Source organism: Oncorhynchus mykiss, chromosome 2, assembly GCF_057628025.1.
Source record: "Oncorhynchus mykiss isolate SJ-2025 chromosome 2, ASM5762802v1, whole genome shotgun sequence".
Classification (NCBI taxonomy): Eukaryota; Metazoa; Chordata; class Actinopteri; order Salmoniformes; family Salmonidae; genus Oncorhynchus; species Oncorhynchus mykiss.
Genome location: NC_143023.1, coordinates 100,998,867 through 101,017,958, shown reverse-complemented (window position 1 = coordinate 101,017,958; position 19,092 = coordinate 100,998,867). Strand labels below are relative to the sequence as shown.

The 19,092-nt window shown below is 43.0% G+C and overlaps 2 protein-coding genes across 2 annotated transcripts in view; one reads left to right on the top strand and one right to left on the bottom strand.

The window, feature by feature from the left end:
• The window catches only part of LOC110502612 (voltage-gated potassium channel KCNC1), a 78,770-nt gene extending 64,819 nt beyond the window's left edge, over positions 1–13,951 (bottom strand). Inside the window, exon 1 of the mRNA XM_036961073.2 lies at positions 12,185–13,951. Within this exon, the coding sequence (XP_036816968.2) occupies positions 12,185–12,766 (582 nt within the window). The 5' untranslated portion in view covers positions 12,767–13,951. The remainder of the gene's footprint in view (positions 1–12,184) is intronic.
• A 2,392-nt stretch (positions 13,952–16,343) lies between these two features.
• The window catches only part of LOC110501188 (CD81 antigen), a 27,253-nt gene continuing 24,504 nt past the window's right edge, over positions 16,344–19,092 (top strand). The window contains exon 1 of the mRNA XM_036961174.2: positions 16,344–16,602. Within this exon, the coding sequence (XP_036817069.1) occupies positions 16,537–16,602 (66 nt within the window). The 5' untranslated portion in view covers positions 16,344–16,536. The remainder of the gene's footprint in view (positions 16,603–19,092) is intronic.

The window sequence follows — 19,092 nt, the reverse complement described above, 5'->3', positions numbered from 1 at the left end:
TTCTAATCAACACTAACTGCCAATATCCACCCAGCCAGGTATTCTAATCAACACTAACTGCCAATATAAAACCCAGTCAGGCATTCTAATCAACACTAACTGCCAATATAACACCCAGCCAGGTATTCTAGTCAACCACCAGATCCACCCAGCCAGGTATTCTAATCAACACTAACTGCCACTATCCACCCAGCCAGGTATTCTAGTCAACCACCAGATCCACCCAGCCAGGTATTCTAATCAACACTAACTGCCAATATCCACCCAGCCAGGTATTCTGATCAACCACCAGATCCACCCAGCCAGGTATTCTAATCAACACTAACTGCCAATATCCACCCAGTCAGGTATTCTAATCAACACTAACTGCCAATATCCACCCAGCCAGGTATTCTAATCAACACTAACTGCCAATATAAAACCCAGTCAGGTATTCTAGTCAACCACCAGATCCACCCAGCCAGGTATTCTAATCAACACTAACTGCCAATATCAAACCCAGCCAGGTATTCTAATCAACACTAACTGCCAATATTAAACCCAGCCAGGTATTCTAATCAACACTAACTGCCAATATCAAACCCAGCCAGGTATTCTAATCAACCACCAGATCCACCCAGCCAGGTATTCTAATCAACACTAACTGCCACTATCCACCCAGCCAGGTATTCTAATCAACACTAACTGCCAATATAAACCCAGCCAGGTATTATAATCAACACTAACCGCCAATATCAAACCCAGCCAGGTATTCTAATCAACACTAACTGCCAATATTAAACCCAGCCAGGTATTCTAATCAACACTAACTGCCAATATCAAACCCAGCCAGGTATTCTAATCAACACTAACTGCCAATATCAAACCCAGCCAGGTATTCTAATCAACACTAACTGCCAATATCAAACCCAGCCAGGTATTCTAATCAACCACCAGATCCACCCAGTCAGGTATTCTAATCAACACTAACTGCCAATATCCACCCAGCCAGGTATTCTAATCAACACTAACTGCCAATATCCACCCAGCCAGGTATTCTAATCAACCACTAGATCCACCCAGCCAGGTATTCTAATCAACCACTGACTGCCAATATCCACCCAGCCAGGTATTCTAATCAACACTAACTGCAAATATCCACCCAGCCAGGTATTCTAATCAACACTAACTGCCAATATTAAACCCAGCCAGGTATTCTAATCAACACTAACTGCCAATATCAAACCCAGCCAGGTATTCTAATCAACCACCAGATCCACCCAGCCAGGTATTCTAATCAACCACTAATCAACACTAACTGCCAATATCCACCCAGCCAGGTATTCTAATCAACACTAACTGCCAATATAAAACCCAGTCAGGTATTCTAATCAACACTAACTGCCAATATCCACCCAGCCAGGTATTCTAATCAACACTAACTGCCAATATAAAACCCAGTCAGGTATTCTAGTCAACCACCAGATAAACCCAGCCAGGTATTCTAATCAACACTAACTGCCAATATCAAACCCAGCCAGGTATTCTAATCAACACTAACTGCCAATATTAAACCCAGCCAGGTATTCTAATCAACACTAACTGCCAATATCAAACCCAGCCAGGTATTCTAATCAACCACCAGATCCACCCAGCCAGGTATTCTAATCAACACTAACTGCCAATATAAAACCCAGCCAGGTATTCTAATCAACCACCAGATCCACCCAGCCAGGTATTCTAATCAACACTAACTGCCAATATCCACCCAGCCAGGTATTCTAATCAACACTAACTGCCAATATCAAACCCAGCCAGGTATTCTAATCAACACTAACTGCCAATATCAAACCCAGCCAGGTATTCTAATCAACACTAACTGCCAATATCAAACCCAGCCAGGTATTCTAATCAACCACCAGATCCACCCAGTCAGGTATTCTAATCAACACTAACTGCCAATATCCACCCAGTCAGGTATTCTAATCAACACTAAATGCCAATATCAAACCCAGCCAGGTATTCTAATCAACACTAACTGCCAATATCCACCCAGCCAGGTATTCTAATCAACACTAACTGCCAATATAAAACCCAGCCAGGTATTCTAATCAACCACCAGATCCACCCAGTCAGGTATTCTAATCAACACTAACTGCCAATATAAAACCCAGCCAGGTATTCTAATCAACCACTAATCAACACTAACTGCCAATATCCACCCAGCCAGGTATTCTAATCAACACTAACTGCCAATATCCACCCAGCCAGGTATTCGAATCAACACTAACTGCCAATATAAAACCCAGTCAGGTATTCTAATCAACACTAACTGCCAATATCAAACCCAGCCAGGTATTCTAATCAACCACCAGATCCACCCAGCCAGGTATTCTAATCAACACTAACTGCCACTATCCACCCAGCCAGGTATTCTAATCAACCACTAATCAACACTAACTGCCACTATCCACCCAGCCAGGTATTCTAATCAACCACTAATCAACACTAACTGCCAATATCCACCCAGCCAGGTATTCTAATCAACACTAACTGCCAATATAAAACCCAGCCAGGTATTCTAATCAACCACCAGATCCACCCAGCCAGGTATTCTAATCAACCACTAATCAACACTAACTGCCAATATCCACCCAGCCAGGTATTCTAATCAACACTAACTGCCAATATAAAACCCAGCCAGGTATTCTAATCAACCACCAGATCCACCCAGTCAGGTATTCTAATCAACACTAACTGCCAATATCAAACCCAGCCAGGTATTCTAATCAACACTAACTGCCAATATTAAACCCAGCCAGGTATTCTAATCAACACTAACTGCCAATATCAAACCCAGCCAGGTATTCTAATCAACACTAACTGCCACTATCCACCCAGCCAGGTATTCTAATCAACACTAACTACCATTATAAACCCCAGCCAGGTATTCTAATCAACACTAACTGCCAATATAAAACCCAGTCAGGTATTCTAATCAACACTAACTGCCACTATCCACCCAGCCAGGTATTCTAATCAACACTAACTGCCACTATCCACCCAGCCAGGTATTCTAATCAACACTAACTACCATTATAAACCCCAGCCAGGTATTCTAATCAACACTAACTGCCAATATAAAACCCAGTCAGGTATTCTAATCAACACTAACTGCCACTATCCACCCAGCCAGGTATTCTAATCAACACTAACTACCATTATAAACCCCAGCCAGGTATTCTAATCAACACTAACTGCCAATATAAAACCCAGTCAGGTATTCTAATCAACACTAACTGCCACTATCCACCCAGCCAGGTATTCTAATCAACACTAACTGCCAATATAAAACCCAGTCAGGTATTCTAATCAACACTAACTGCCACTATCCACCCAGTCAGGTATTCTAATCAACACTAACTGCCACTATCCACCCAGCCAGGTATTCTAATCAACACTAACTACCATTATAAACCCCAGCCAGGTATTCTAATCAACACTAACTGCCAATATAAAACCCAGCCAGGTATTCTAATCAACACTAACTGCCAATATCAAACCCAGCCAGGTATTCTGATCAACCACCAGATCCACCCAGTCAGGTATTCTAATCAACACTAACTGCCAATATCCACCCAGCCAGGTATTCTAATCAACACTAACTGCCAATATCCACCCAGCCAGGTATTCTAATCAACACTAACTGCCAATATCCACCCAGCCAGGTATTCTAATCAACACTAACTGCCAATATCCACCCAGCCAGGTATTCTAATCAACACTAACTGCCAATATCCACCCAGCCAGGTATTCTAATCAACACTAACTGCCACTATCCACCCAGCCAGGTATTCTAATCAACACTAACTGCCAATATAAAACCCAGTCAGGTATTCTAATCAACACTAACTGCCAATATCAAACCCAGCCAGGTATTCTAATCAACCACCAGATCCACCCAGCCAGGTATTCTAATCAACCACTGACTGCCAATATCCACCCAGCCAGGTATTCTAATCAACACTAACTGCAAATATCCACCCAGCCAGGTATTCTAATCAACACTAACTGCCAATATTAAACCCAGCCAGGTATTCTAATCAACACTAACTGCCAATATCAAACCCAGCCAGGTATTCTAATCAACCACCAGATCCACCCAGCCAGGTATTCTAATCAACCACTAATCAACACTAACTGCCAATATCCACCCAGCCAGGTATTCTAATCAACACTAACTGCCAATATAAAACCCAGTCAGGTATTCTAATCAACACTAACTGCCAATATCCACCCAGCCAGGTATTCTAATCAACACTAACTGCCAATATAAAACCCAGTCAGGTATTCTAGTCAACCACCAGATCAACCCAGCCAGGTATTCTAATCAACACTAACTGCCAATATCAAACCCAGCCAGGTATTCTAATCAACACTAACTGCCAATATTAAACCCAGCCAGGTATTCTAATCAACACTAACTGCCAATATCAAACCCAGCCAGGTATTCTAATCAACCACCAGATCCACCCAGCCAGGTATTCTAATCAACACTAACTGCCAATATAAAACCCAGCCAGGTATTCTAATCAACCACCAGATCCACCCAGCCAGGTATTCTAATCAACACTAACTGCCAATATCCACCCAGCCAGGTATTCTAATCAACACTAACTGCCAATATCAAACCCAGCCAGGTATTCTAATCAACACTAACTGCCAATATCAAACCCAGCCAGGTATTCTAATCAACACTAACTGCCAATATCAAACCCAGCCAGGTATTCTAATCAACCACCAGATCCACCCAGTCAGGTATTCTAATCAACACTAACTGCCAATATCCACCCAGTCAGGTATTCTAATCAACACTAAATGCCAATATCAAACCCAGCCAGGTATTCTAATCAACACTAACTGCCAATATCCACCCAGCCAGGTATTCTAATCAACACTAACTGCCAATATAAAACCCAGCCAGGTATTCTAATCAACCACCAGATCCACCCAGTCAGGTATTCTAATCAACACTAACTGCCAATATAAAACCCAGCCAGGTATTCTAATCAACCACTAATCAACACTAACTGCCAATATCCACCCAGCCAGGTATTCTAATCAACACTAACTGCCAATATCCACCCAGCCAGGTATTCTAATCAACACTAACTGCCAATATAAAACCCAGTCAGGTATTCTAATCAACACTAACTGCCAATATCAAACCCAGCCAGGTATTCTAATCAACCACCAGATCCACCCAGCCAGGTATTCTAATCAACACTAACTGCCACTATCCACCCAGCCAGGTATTCTAATCAACCACTAATCAACACTAACTGCCACTATCCACCCAGCCAGGTATTCTAATCAACCACTAATCAACACTAACTGCCAATATCCACCCAGCCAGGTATTCTAATCAACACTAACTGCCAATATAAAACCCAGCCAGGTATTCTAATCAACCACCAGATCCACCCAGCCAGGTATTCTAATCAACCACTAATCAACACTAACTGCCAATATCCACCCAGCCAGGTATTCTAATCAACACTAACTGCCAATATAAAACCCAGCCAGGTATTCTAATCAACCACCAGATCCACCCAGTCAGGTATTCTAATCAACACTAACTGCCAATATCAAACCCAGCCAGGTATTCTAATCAACACTAACTGCCAATATTAAACCCAGCCAGGTATTCTAATCAACACTAACTGCCAATATCAAACCCAGCCAGGTATTCTAATCAACACTAACTGCCACTATCCACCCAGCCAGGTATTCTAATCAACACTAACTACCATTATAAACCCCAGCCAGGTATTCTAATCAACACTAACTGCCAATATAAAACCCAGTCAGGTATTCTAATCAACACTAACTGCCACTATCCACCCAGCCAGGTATTCTAATCAACACTAACTGCCACTATCCACCCAGCCAGGTATTCTAATCAACACTAACTACCATTATAAACCCCAGCCAGGTATTCTAATCAACACTAACTGCCAATATAAAACCCAGTCAGGTATTCTAATCAACACTAACTGCCACTATCCACCCAGCCAGGTATTCTAATCAACACTAACTACCATTATAAACCCCAGCCAGGTATTCTAATCAACACTAACTGCCAATATAAAACCCAGTCAGGTATTCTAATCAACACTAACTGCCACTATCCACCCAGCCAGGTATTCTAATCAACACTAACTGCCAATATAAAACCCAGTCAGGTATTCTAATCAACACTAACTGCCACTATCCACCCAGTCAGGTATTCTAATCAACACTAACTGCCACTATCCACCCAGCCAGGTATTCTAATCAACACTAACTACCATTATAAACCCCAGCCAGGTATTCTAATCAACACTAACTGCCAATATAAAACCCAGCCAGGTATTCTAATCAACACTAACTGCCAATATCAAACCCAGCCAGGTATTCTGATCAACCACCAGATCCACCCAGTCAGGTATTCTAATCAACACTAACTGCCAATATCCACCCAGCCAGGTATTCTAATCAACACTAACTGCCAATATCCACCCAGCCAGGTATTCTAATCAACACTAACTGCCAATATCCACCCAGCCAGGTATTCTAATCAACACTAACTGCCAATATCCACCCAGCCAGGTATTCTAATCAACACTAACTGCCAATATCCACCCAGCCAGGTATTCTAATCAACACTAACTGCCACTATCCACCCAGCCAGGTATTCTAATCAACACTAACTGCCAATATAAAACCCAGTCAGGTATTCTAATCAACACTAACTGCCACTATCCACCCAGCCAGGTATTCTAATCAACACTAACTGCCACTATCCACCCAGCCAGGTATTCTAATCAACACTAACTACCATTATAAACCCCAGCCAGGTATTCTAATCAACACTAACTGCCAATATAAAACCCAGTCAGGTATTCTAATCAACACTAACTGCCACTATCCACCCAGCCAGGTATTCTAATCAACACTAACTACCATTATAAACCCCAGCCAGGTATTCTAATCAACACTAACTGCCAATATAAAACCCAGTCAGGTATTCTAATCAACACTAACTGCCACTATCCACCCAGCCAGGTATTCTAATCAACACTAACTGCCAATATAAAACCCAGTCAGGTATTCTAATCAACACTAACTGCCACTATCCACCCAGTCAGGTATTCTAATCAACACTAACTGCCACTATCCACCCAGCCAGGTATTCTAATCAACACTAACTACCATTATAAACCCCAGCCAGGTATTCTAATCAACACTAACTGCCAATATAAAACCCAGCCAGGTATTCTAATCAACACTAACTGCCAATATCAAACCCAGCCAGGTATTCTGATCAACCACCAGATCCACCCAGTCAGGTATTCTAATCAACACTAACTGCCAATATCCACCCAGCCAGGTATTCTAATCAACACTAACTGCCAATATCCACCCAGCCAGGTATTCTAATCAACACTAACTGCCAATATCCACCCAGCCAGGTATTCTAATCAACACTAACTGCCAATATCCACCCAGCCAGGTATTCTAATCAACACTAACTGCCAATATCCACCCAGCCAGGTATTCTAATCAACACTAACTGCCACTATCCACCCAGCCAGGTATTCTAATCAACACTAACTGCCAATATAAAACCCAGTCAGGTATTCTAATCAACACTAACTGCCAATATCAAACCCAGCCAGGTATTCTAATCAACCACCAGATCCACCCAGCCAGGTATTCTAATCAACACTAACTGCCACTATCCACCCAGCCAGGTATTCTAATCAACCACTAATCAACACTAACTGCCACTATCCACCCAGCCAGGTATTCTAATCAACCACTAATCAACACTAACTGCCAATATCCACCCAGCCAGGTATTCTAATCAACACTAACTGCCAATATAAAACCCAGCCAGGTATTCTAATCAACCACCAGATCCACCCAGCCAGGTATTCTAATCAACCACTAATCAACACTAACTGCCAATATCCACCCAGCCAGGTATTCTAATCAACACTAACTGCCAATATAAAACCCAGCCAGGTATTCTAATCAACCACCAGATCCACCCAGTCAGGTATTCTAATCAACACTAACTGCCAATATCAAACCCAGCCAGGTATTCTAATCAACACTAACTGCCAATATTAAACCCAGCCAGGTATTCTAATCAACACTAACTGCCAATATCAAACCCAGCCAGGTATTCTAATCAACACTAACTGCCACTATCCACCCAGCCAGGTATTCTAATCAACACTAACTACCATTATAAACCCCAGCCAGGTATTCTAATCAACACTAACTGCCAATATAAAACCCAGTCAGGTATTCTAATCAACACTAACTGCCACTATCCACCCAGCCAGGTATTCTAATCAACACTAACTGCCACTATCCACCCAGCCAGGTATTCTAATCAACACTAACTACCATTATAAACCCCAGCCAGGTATTCTAATCAACACTAACTGCCAATATAAAACCCAGTCAGGTATTCTAATCAACACTAACTGCCACTATCCACCCAGCCAGGTATTCTAATCAACACTAACTACCATTATAAACCCCAGCCAGGTATTCTAATCAACACTAACTGCCAATATAAAACCCAGTCAGGTATTCTAATCAACACTAACTGCCACTATCCACCCAGCCAGGTATTCTAATCAACACTAACTGCCAATATAAAACCCAGTCAGGTATTCTAATCAACACTAACTGCCACTATCCACCCAGTCAGGTATTCTAATCAACACTAACTGCCACTATCCACCCAGCCAGGTATTCTAATCAACACTAACTACCATTATAAACCCCAGCCAGGTATTCTAATCAACACTAACTGCCAATATAAAACCCAGCCAGGTATTCTAATCAACACTAACTGCCAATATCAAACCCAGCCAGGTATTCTGATCAACCACCAGATCCACCCAGTCAGGTATTCTAATCAATACTAACTGCCAATATCCACCCAGCCAGGTATTCTAATCAACACTAACTGCCAATATCCACCCAGCCAGGTATTCTAATCAACACTAACTGCCAATATCCACCCAGCCAGGTATTCTAATCAACACTAACTGCCAATATCCACCCAGCCAGGTATTCTAATCAACACTAACTGCCAATATCCACCCAGCCAGGTATTCTAATCAACACTAACTGCCACTATCCACCCAGCCAGGTATTCTAATCAACACTAACTGCCAATATCCACCCAGCCAGGTATTCTAATCAACCACCAGATCCACCCAGTCAGGTATTCTAATCAACACTAACTGCCAATATCCACCCAGCCAGGTATTCTAATCAACACTAACTGCCAATATCCACCCAGTCAGGTATTCTAATCAACACTAACTGCCACTATCCACCCAGCCAGGTATTCTAATCAACACTAACTGCCAATATCAAACCCAGCCAGGTATTCTAATCAACCACCAGATCCACCCAGCCAGGTATTCTAATCAACACTAACTGCCACTATCCACCCAGTCAGGTATTCTAATCAACACTAACTGCCACTATCCACCCAGTCAGGTATTCTAATCAACACTAACTGCCAATATAAAACCCAGCCAGGTATTCTAGTCAACCACCAGATCCACCCAGCCAGGTATTCTAATCAACACTAACTGCCACTATCCACCCAGCCAGGTATTCTAATCAACACTAACTGACAATATTAAACCCAGCCAGGTATTATAATCAACACTAACTGCCAATATCAAACCCAGCCAGGTATTCTAATCAACACTAACTGCCAATATCCACCCAGCCAGGTATTCTAATCAACACTAACTGCCAATATCCACCCAGCCAGGTATTCTAATCAACACTAACTGCCAATATCCACCCAGCCAGGTATTCTAATCAACACTAACTGCCAATATCCACCCAGCCAGGTATTCTAATCAACACTAACTGCCAATATAAAACCCAGCCAGGTATTCTAATCAACCACCAGATCCACCCAGCCAGGTATTCTAATCAACACTAACTGCCACTATCCACCCAGTCAGGTATTCTAATCAACACTAACTGCCACTATCCACCCAGCCAGGTATTCTAATCAACACTAACTGCCAATATAAAACCCAGCCAGGTATTCTAATCAACACTAACTGCCAATATCCACCCAGTCAGGTATTCTAATCAACACTAACTGCCAATATAAAACCCAGCCAGGTATTCTAATCAACACTAACTGCCAATATCCACCCAGTCAGGTATTCTAATCAACACTAACTGCCAATATAAAACCCAGCCAGGTATTCTATTCAACACTAACTGCCAATATCAAACCCAGCCAGGTATTCTAATCAACACTAACTGCCAATATCAAACCCAGCCAGGTATTCTAATCAACACTAACTGCCAATATCAAACCCAGCCAGGTATTCTAATCAACACTAACTGCCAATATCAAACCCAGCCAGGTATTCTAATCAACCACCAGATCCACCCAGCCAGGTATTCTAATCAAGCACTAATCAACACTAACTGCCAATATCCACCCAGCCAGGTATTCTAATCAACCACTAATCAACACTAACTGCCAATATCTACCCAGCCAGGTATTCTAATCAACACTAACTGCCAATATAAAACCCAGTCAGGTATTCTAATCAACACTAACTGCCAATATCCACCCAGCCAGGTATTCTAATCAACACTAACTGCCAATATCCACCCAGCCAGGTATTCTAATCAACACTAACTGCCAATATCAAACCCAGTCAGGTATTCTAATCAACACTAACTGCCAATATCCACCCAGCCAGGTATTCTAATCAACACTAACTGCCAATATCAAACCCAGTCAGGTATTCTAATCAACCACCAGATCCACCCAGCCAGGTATTCTAATCAACACTAACTGCCAATATAAAACCCAGTCAGGTATTCCCAAACTGCCAACTTCCCAGGTATTCTCAAACTGCCAACTTCCCAGGTATTCTCAAACTGCCAACTTCCCAAGTATGCTCAAACTGCCAACCTCCCAGGTATTCTCAAACTGCCAACCTCCCAGGTATTCTCAAACTGCCAACCTCCCAGGTATTCTCAAACTGCCAACTTCCCAGGTATTCTCAAACTGCCAACTTCCCAGGTATTCTCAAACTGCCAACCTCCCAGGTATTCTCAAACCGCCAACCTCCCAGGTATTCTCAAACTGTCCACTTCCCAGGTATTCTCAAACTGCCAACTTCCCAGGTATTCTCAAACTGCCAACCTCCCAGGTATTCTCAAACTGCCAACTTCCCAGGTATTCTCAAACTGCCAACTTCCCAGGTATTCTCAAACTGCCAACCTCCCAGGTATTCTCAAACTGTCCACATCCCACCCAGGTATTCTAGTCTCATGTCCATGAGTAGCCTGGTTGGTGCTGTCTTGACAACTCCTATGGCCATTGTCACACTCACTAAGACAGCACAGACAGTTCTGTCCCCAGGCTAGTCCAAGAGGGTTCATAGACCTTGTTTAACCAAACTAAATGCCAACATAAATACCAACATCCCAGGTAAGCTAACCTCATGTTCAGGAGGTTCTTGGTACAAAGACATATAGCACCTTTTCACACTATTGTCACAAAACCTGAACCATAGGCACACTGTGCTGTCTTTGATATTTTCTTTTCTCATTGTCCTTTCCAGCACTGTTCCAAGAAGCATGGTGGATGCTTAAACAGGCCAGTGCAGTACAGCTCAGCTTGACACGGTTTGGGTCGGCTTAGTAAGAAAAGGTTATAATACTCGTGGTGAGATTACACTCGTCTTTCTCTGTTGTTTTGTTGTTGACATCATCTGTGTCCCTGACGGTTCCCTATTCAGTGTCCTACTTTTGATCAGAGTGCCATGGACCACAATCGAGGGGGTGAAAATAGGCTAGTAGTTAGGATCCATTGGTCAACATTTATTCCTTCCACCTGAATGTTACAGTAGCATTCTCCTGCTGTAGAGCTCCCTGATGAGTCCCTGGGGAGTAGACTAGCCTACCATCTCAAGGTCACTCTCACACAGACCCCCTCCACATCACATGGCTGGAAGTCCTCTATCAATCTCCATCTCTATAAATCTCTCATTAACCATTGACCGCATATCCATCATTAGGCTTGATATCAATTGGAAAGGAAAATAGACATTATGGACAGTAGAGAAATATCTATACTCACCCGTGCATATTTAGAAGAGTAGGGGTCTTCAAACAGAGCCCACATGCGTTTCTGCCAACGACCCCACAGCCCCCTCGCCTTTATGTCGGTAGAGTCCCCCTGCGCCAGTCTCCTCGTCATCTCATCTGCCTCATCACCAACCACATCCCCCGGGTCGGTCACGACCTCCGGGTCCTGATCGTCATTGCTGGTTAAGTCGAGCAGGGCACCCCCGCCGAAACTATCGAGCGCTTCCTCCGCCTCCCGATGCTGGCTATAGGTCATCCAGCAGCAAGGCTCCACGTCCGTCTCATCGATGCCCCAGAATGCCAATTCCTCCTCGTAAAGAGGCCCGCAGACATCGGCAGGGCAGTGCAGTTTACCAGTCCGGTAATAGTTAAGGATATGGGCGAAAACGGCAGGATGTCGGTCGAAAAAGAATTCCTCATGTTTGTCGTCCCAGTCGAAGTGACTAGGCGCGTCGGGTTCGGCCAGACAGGATAAGCGGGTGCCGGGCAGGGTACGTAGGGTACCGCGGTATGTCTGGTGCTTGGTCCCTCCCACGTTTATCACAATGCGATCCTTTTCGTCGCTCAAGCCCATTGCGTCCCTTAGGCATGTCTCCAATAAGTTCCCAGCATCACAACGGACGCTCTATGAGCACCGCACGCCACAGTGGGAGGGGGGAAAAACGCGTGCAACACATGCACAACCGGGGTTACCAGGGGAGGAAGAGGGAAGAGATACGGCCAGGCTGCTGCTGGTTGCAGGCTATATATATATCCTAAATAATAAGTGCAGGACTAATCAGTACATATTCCCACTGATGATGCCGGATGCCCCAATGTTTCCACAACCTGTCATGAAAATCAACCCACAAGACCTACCGGAGGGAAACATTTAAATCCAAAACGATAGCAAGTGTAGCCAATGGCATGCCATTAACAATGGATGGTGGTTTAAATCCACAACAATGGATGGTGGTTTAAATGTTGTTCATTCTTTCTAATCCGAATCCAGCACAAAGACTCTCTTCCTGTTGTGGTGGTTTTGGTAGAACCTGTTAATGATATTCATAGACAGCAAGGTGACTGCGGGTGTGGTGCTGAAAGGACAGCACCGGTCTCTCTGTCTCTCTCTCTCTCTCTCTCTCTCTGTCTCTCTCTCGCTGTCTCTCTCTCTCTCTCTCTCTCTCTCTCTGTCTCTCTCTCTCTCTCTCTCTGTTTCTCTCTCTCTCTCTCTCTCTCTCTGTCTCTCTCTCTCTCTCTCTCTCTCTCTCTCTCTCTCTCTCTGTCTCTCTCTCTCTCTGTCTCTCTCTCTGTCTCTCTCTCTCTCTCTGTCTCTCTCTCTCTCTCTCTCTCTCTCTCTCTCTCTCTCTCTCTCTCTCTCTCTCTGTCTCGCTCTCTCTCTCTCTCTCGGAGACACTCTGCTTGCTATTTAGAATGGTATCCTTCCTCTCATGTATCTACTGTCGCTTACCTTCTCTCCCAAAAACGACACATTCAAATCAAGTTTTCCGTTGAAAGAAACGGTGGACAGCAACCGGTAGCTTTAGCCTACTAGGACTAGATCAGGCGCCGCGCATTTTCCCATTCGCGCAGATGTCTGTGACTGTGTTTATCTTCAGCGGTTATTTTCATGTATGCATTTTTAGCGGATTAATGCCTGTGATTATCTCGTGTTCGAGACTGTAGGAGAGCGAGCAGTCCACTGTGACACCATATGAAGTATGAACACGGAAGGACAGGAGGCAGGAAGGTACGCGCACGTCCTCTGTGTTCTCTGACTGAGCAATGCTCGCGGTGATGATTCTCTTGAGAATCCTCAGAATTGACTCGAAGAAGAGACGCGGTTGTTCTGGAAACACCGTGGAAGAAGAAGAAGAGGAACGAAGGAGAATACGCGTGGAGAATGATATGGAGCATTCCCAGTCAGAACCATTGTATGTTGAAACTGTCTTCTGAGTTCATGCGTTCACTGATTGTTTGCCTCCATGCAGCCAGGCACCGCCACCCGCTCCCCCCTCCCTTTTCCTTTCATTTCCTCCATGTCTTTGTACAGGGCGCATAGCTTCAGTATTTTGGACCATATGCAGTTAGACAGCCTGACATAGTCAATCGTTTTATGAGGGTATGACCCTGAAACCACTTGGCTAAATGCAAAATCCATTCTATATTAAACACTGAAATTAATTCATCCATTTGAGGATTATTAGAGAGATACAGTACCATCAGATGAATGGAAATGTGCAATGTGTGGCCCCTCTTTATACAACGTGATTTCCTATGAACAAAGACACACAAAGAGGCCAGTGATGCCACAACAGTCTATACATTCAGTTCCCTCTCTCTCGTCACCATATGGTGGGAGTAAGTCATGATGGTGTTGTTATTGGCATTGCCAACAGAGAGCGGTGTTGCCCTTGTACTGTGGTTTCCTGCATGTGCCTCTGTCCTCTTTGTGTCTCTGCAATGATCCATTACACTATGTCTGCATCCCAAAAAAAAACTTTTCCCTATTTAGTGGAACCCTTTTCCATATTTAGTGGAACCCTATTCCCTATTTAATATAACCCTATTTACTATTGAATAGAACCCTATTCCTTTTTAGTGGAACCCTATTCCCTATTTAGTGGAACCCTATTCCCTAATTAATAGAACCCTATTCCCTATTTAGTGGAACCCTATTCCCTATTTAGTTGAACCCCATTCCCTATTTAGTGGAACCTTGTTCCCTATTTAATAGCACCCTATTCGCTATTGAATAGAACTATATTCCCTATTTAGTGGAACCCTTTTCTCTATTTAGTGGAACCCTATTCCCTATTTAATAAAACCATATTCGCTATTGAATAGAACCCCATTCCCTATTCAGTGGAACCCTATTCCTTATTTAGTGGAACCCCATTCCCTATTGAATATAACCCTATTCCCTATTTAGTGAAACCCTGTTACCTATTTAATAGAACCATTTTCGTAATTGAATAGAACTCTATTCCCTATTTAGTGGAACCCTATCTGCTATTGAATAGAACCCTATTCCCTATTTAGTGGAACCTTATTCCTTATTTAATAGAACCCTATTCCCTATTTTTTGGAACCCTATCCACTATTGAATAGAACCCTAGTCCCTATTTAGTGGAACCCGTTTCCCTATTTAGTGGAACCCGTTCCCTATTGAATAGAACCCTATTCGCTATTGAATGGAACCCTATTCCCCATTTAGTGGAACCCTATTCGCTATTGAATAGAACCCTTTTCCCTAATTACTGGAACCCTATCCACTATTGAATAGAACCCTATTCGCTATTGAATAGAACCCTATTCCCCATTTAGTGGAACCCTATTCCCTATTGAATAGAACCCTAGTCCCTATTTAGCGGAACCCTATTCCCTATTTAGTGGCACCCTATTCGCTATTGAATAGAACCCTGTTCCCTATTTAATGGAACCCTATTCCCTATTTAGCGGAACCCTATTCCCTGTTTAGTGGAACTCTATTCCCTATTTAGCGGAACCCTGTTCCCTGTTTAGTGGAACCCTATTCGCTATTTAGCGGAACCCTATTCCCTATTTAGCGGAACCCTGTTCCCTATTTAGTGGAACCCTATTCCCTATTTAGCAGAACCCTGTTCCCTATTTAATGGAACCCTATTCCCTGTTTAGTGGAACTCTATTCCCTATTTAGCGGAACCCTATTCCCTATTTAGCAGAACCCTGTTCCCTGTTTAGTGGAACCCTGTTCCCTGTTTAGTGGACTACTTTGACCAGGGACCATAGCCTAGAGATGTGGAAAAAGTCCCTATGCTCTTTTTTATCTCAATATTGTGACGTGTTGAACGCAGCAGATTAATCTTGATGTTTAGGTGGAAAATAAATGTGGTCTGTTTGTGTTCTGAATACTTGTTTATAGTGGAAGAATAACAACAACAAAAACCTTGAGAATAAAAACAGAATATTGCTCCTCCTAACTCCTGTAGTTTATGAAGATTTATATTTTTTATTCACTTTTATTTAACGCGACCAAGGTCTCTCATTCCCAAATGATGCCCTGAGTACAAACTTTAAAAAAAATAAAAATCACAAACAAGAATACAAAAATAGATAAATAACCACAAGCCTCTTTCATCTGTCCTCTTTACCACCCTCATCACTTGGTGGGCCGTTTCCAGGCTCGGTTTACACAGTCGTTAGTTTAAAGGAGGAGTTTCTACCCATTCTGGGTGAACATACCTCGAGATTTCTGGCACAGAGTTCGAGTTCTTAGAACGAGAAGACGCTATAACGGTCCGTCTTCTTAGAATCTCGGGCACATTGGTACATTGCAGACTTAATTAATATATCTAAAATAGCGGACCTGAACATCCGATCGTCATGACTGTCGTTGGCTGCAACAAGTGTGTCAAATTCATGCTCTTTTTCTTTAATTTCGTTTTCTGGGTGAGTTGAGTCTTTTTTTAAATATCTTTTATTACGATGCTGCTTTAAAGGGATGATCATTACACTTGTTCGGTCTGTAGTTAATTTGTTGATAAAAAAAAGTGCGTCTTGAATGTTTTTTTTTTACAACTTATGATATAACTTTGAGTCGTTCAGAATTTCTATGACACCCTTAATAAATCTATTTCGTCTCTGTAACCAGATCGTTTCACTGAGGTATTGAAATTAGCTACTAATCAACACTGTTGTGATACAGGCCTATTTTATGATAATCTCATACACTGTTGATATTGTTTTCAATGGTCCAACTGATGACCATGTGAAAACTGTAGTGGCTCAATAAAGTAAGCCAGTCCTAGACTCGGTACTATCAATGATTTATATATACACTAGGTGACGGGTAGGATCCACCGTGTTGAAGCTACTTTGACTCCATCTTGGCTCTCCCTCACCATTGTGTTGAAGCCACCGTGACTCCATCTTGGCTCTCACTCACCATTGTGTTGAAGCCACCGTGACTCCATCTTGGCTCTCCCTCACCATTGTGTTGAAGCCACCGTGACTCCATCTTGGCTCTCCCTCACCATTGTGTTGAAGCCATCGTGACTCCATCTTGGCTCTCCCTCACCATTGTGCTGAAGCCATCGTGACTCCATCTTGGCTCTCCCTCACCATTGTGTTGAAGCCAACATGACGCCATCTTGGCTCTCCCTCACCATTGTGTTGAAGACACCGTGACTCCATCTTGGCTCTCCCTCACCATTGTGTTGAAGCCACCGTGACTCCATCTTGGCTCTCCCTCACCATTGTGTTGAAGCCACCGTGACTCCATCTTGGCTCTCCCTCACCATTGTGTTGAAGCCACCGTGACTCCATCTTGGCTCTCCCTCACCATTGTGTTGAAGCCATCATGACTCCATCTTGGCTCTCCCTCACCATTGTGTTGAAACATCGTGACTCCATCTTGGCTCTCCCTCACTATTGTGTTGAAGCCACCGTGACTCCATCTTGGCTCTCCCTCACCATTGTGTTGAAACATTGTGACTCCATCTTGGCTCTCCCTCACTATTGTGTTGAAGCCATCGTGACTCCATCTTGGATCTCCCTCACTATTGTGTTGAAGCCACCGTGACTCCATCTTGGCTCTCCCTCACCATTGTGTTGAAGCCATCGTGACTCCATCTTGGCTCTCCCTCACCATTGTAAAAAATATTTAGGAAGCCATATAAAAGCATTTACTAATGTATGCATTTATTTCTGCAAAGTATTATAATACATACTTTAAATAATATTATGTGAGCTAAACAGAAAAAAATAACAAGTATATTAAACTAATTTTCCTTAGAGTATATATTTTAGAGATGACTAATGTTACTGGCCCCACTAGAACAACAAAAAATACTTAAATACATATATGTTTGTCCTTGAAACATTTAATTGAAACACTGTAGAATTCTATTAATGAATGTATGTGTGTGTGTGTGTGTGTGTGTGTGTGTGAGAGAGAGAGAGAGAGAGAGAGAGAGAGAGAGAGAGAGAGAGGGGGGCATCAATAGAGGAAAAATAATAACTACACAGCCAAACTCCCTGGGCCATGGCAGGTTACCCCTGATCAACAGGGTCGGCATGATTAACAGGGTCAACATGATCAACAGGGTCAGCATGATTATCATGATCAACAGCATTATCATGATCAACAGGGTCAGCATGATCAACCGGGGCAGCATGATTCTCATGATCAACAGGATTATCATGATCAACAGGATTATCATGATCAACATGATTATCATGAGCAACAGGGTCAGCATGATCAACAGGATCAACCGGATCAGCATGATTATCATTATCAACAGGGTCAACAAGGTCAGCATGATTATCATGTTGAACAGGATTAGCATGATCAACGGGATTATCATGATCAACAGGATTATAATGATCAACAGGGTCAGTATGATCAACCGGGTCAGCATGATTCTCATGATCAACAGGATTGTCATGATCGACAGGATTATCATGATCGACAGGATTATCATGATCAACAGGGTCAGCATGATCAGCCGGGTCAGCGTGATTATCATGATCAACAGGATTATCATGATCAACAGGGCCAACATGATTATCAAGATCAACCGGGTCAGCATGATTATCATGATCAACAGGGTCAGCATGATTATCATGATCAACAGGGTCAACATGATTATCATAATCAACAGGGTCAGCATGATTATCATGATCAACAGGATCAACCGGGTCAGCATGATTATCATGATCAACAGGATTATCATGATCAACAGGGTCAGCATGATCAACAGGATCGACCGGGCCAGCATGATTAGCATGATCAACAGGATTATCGTGATCAACAGGGTCAACAGGATCAGCATGATTATCATGATCAACAGGATCAACAGGATTATAATGATCAACAGGGTCAACAGGATCAACAGGGTCAACAGGATCAAAAGGGTTATAATGATCAACAGGGTCAAC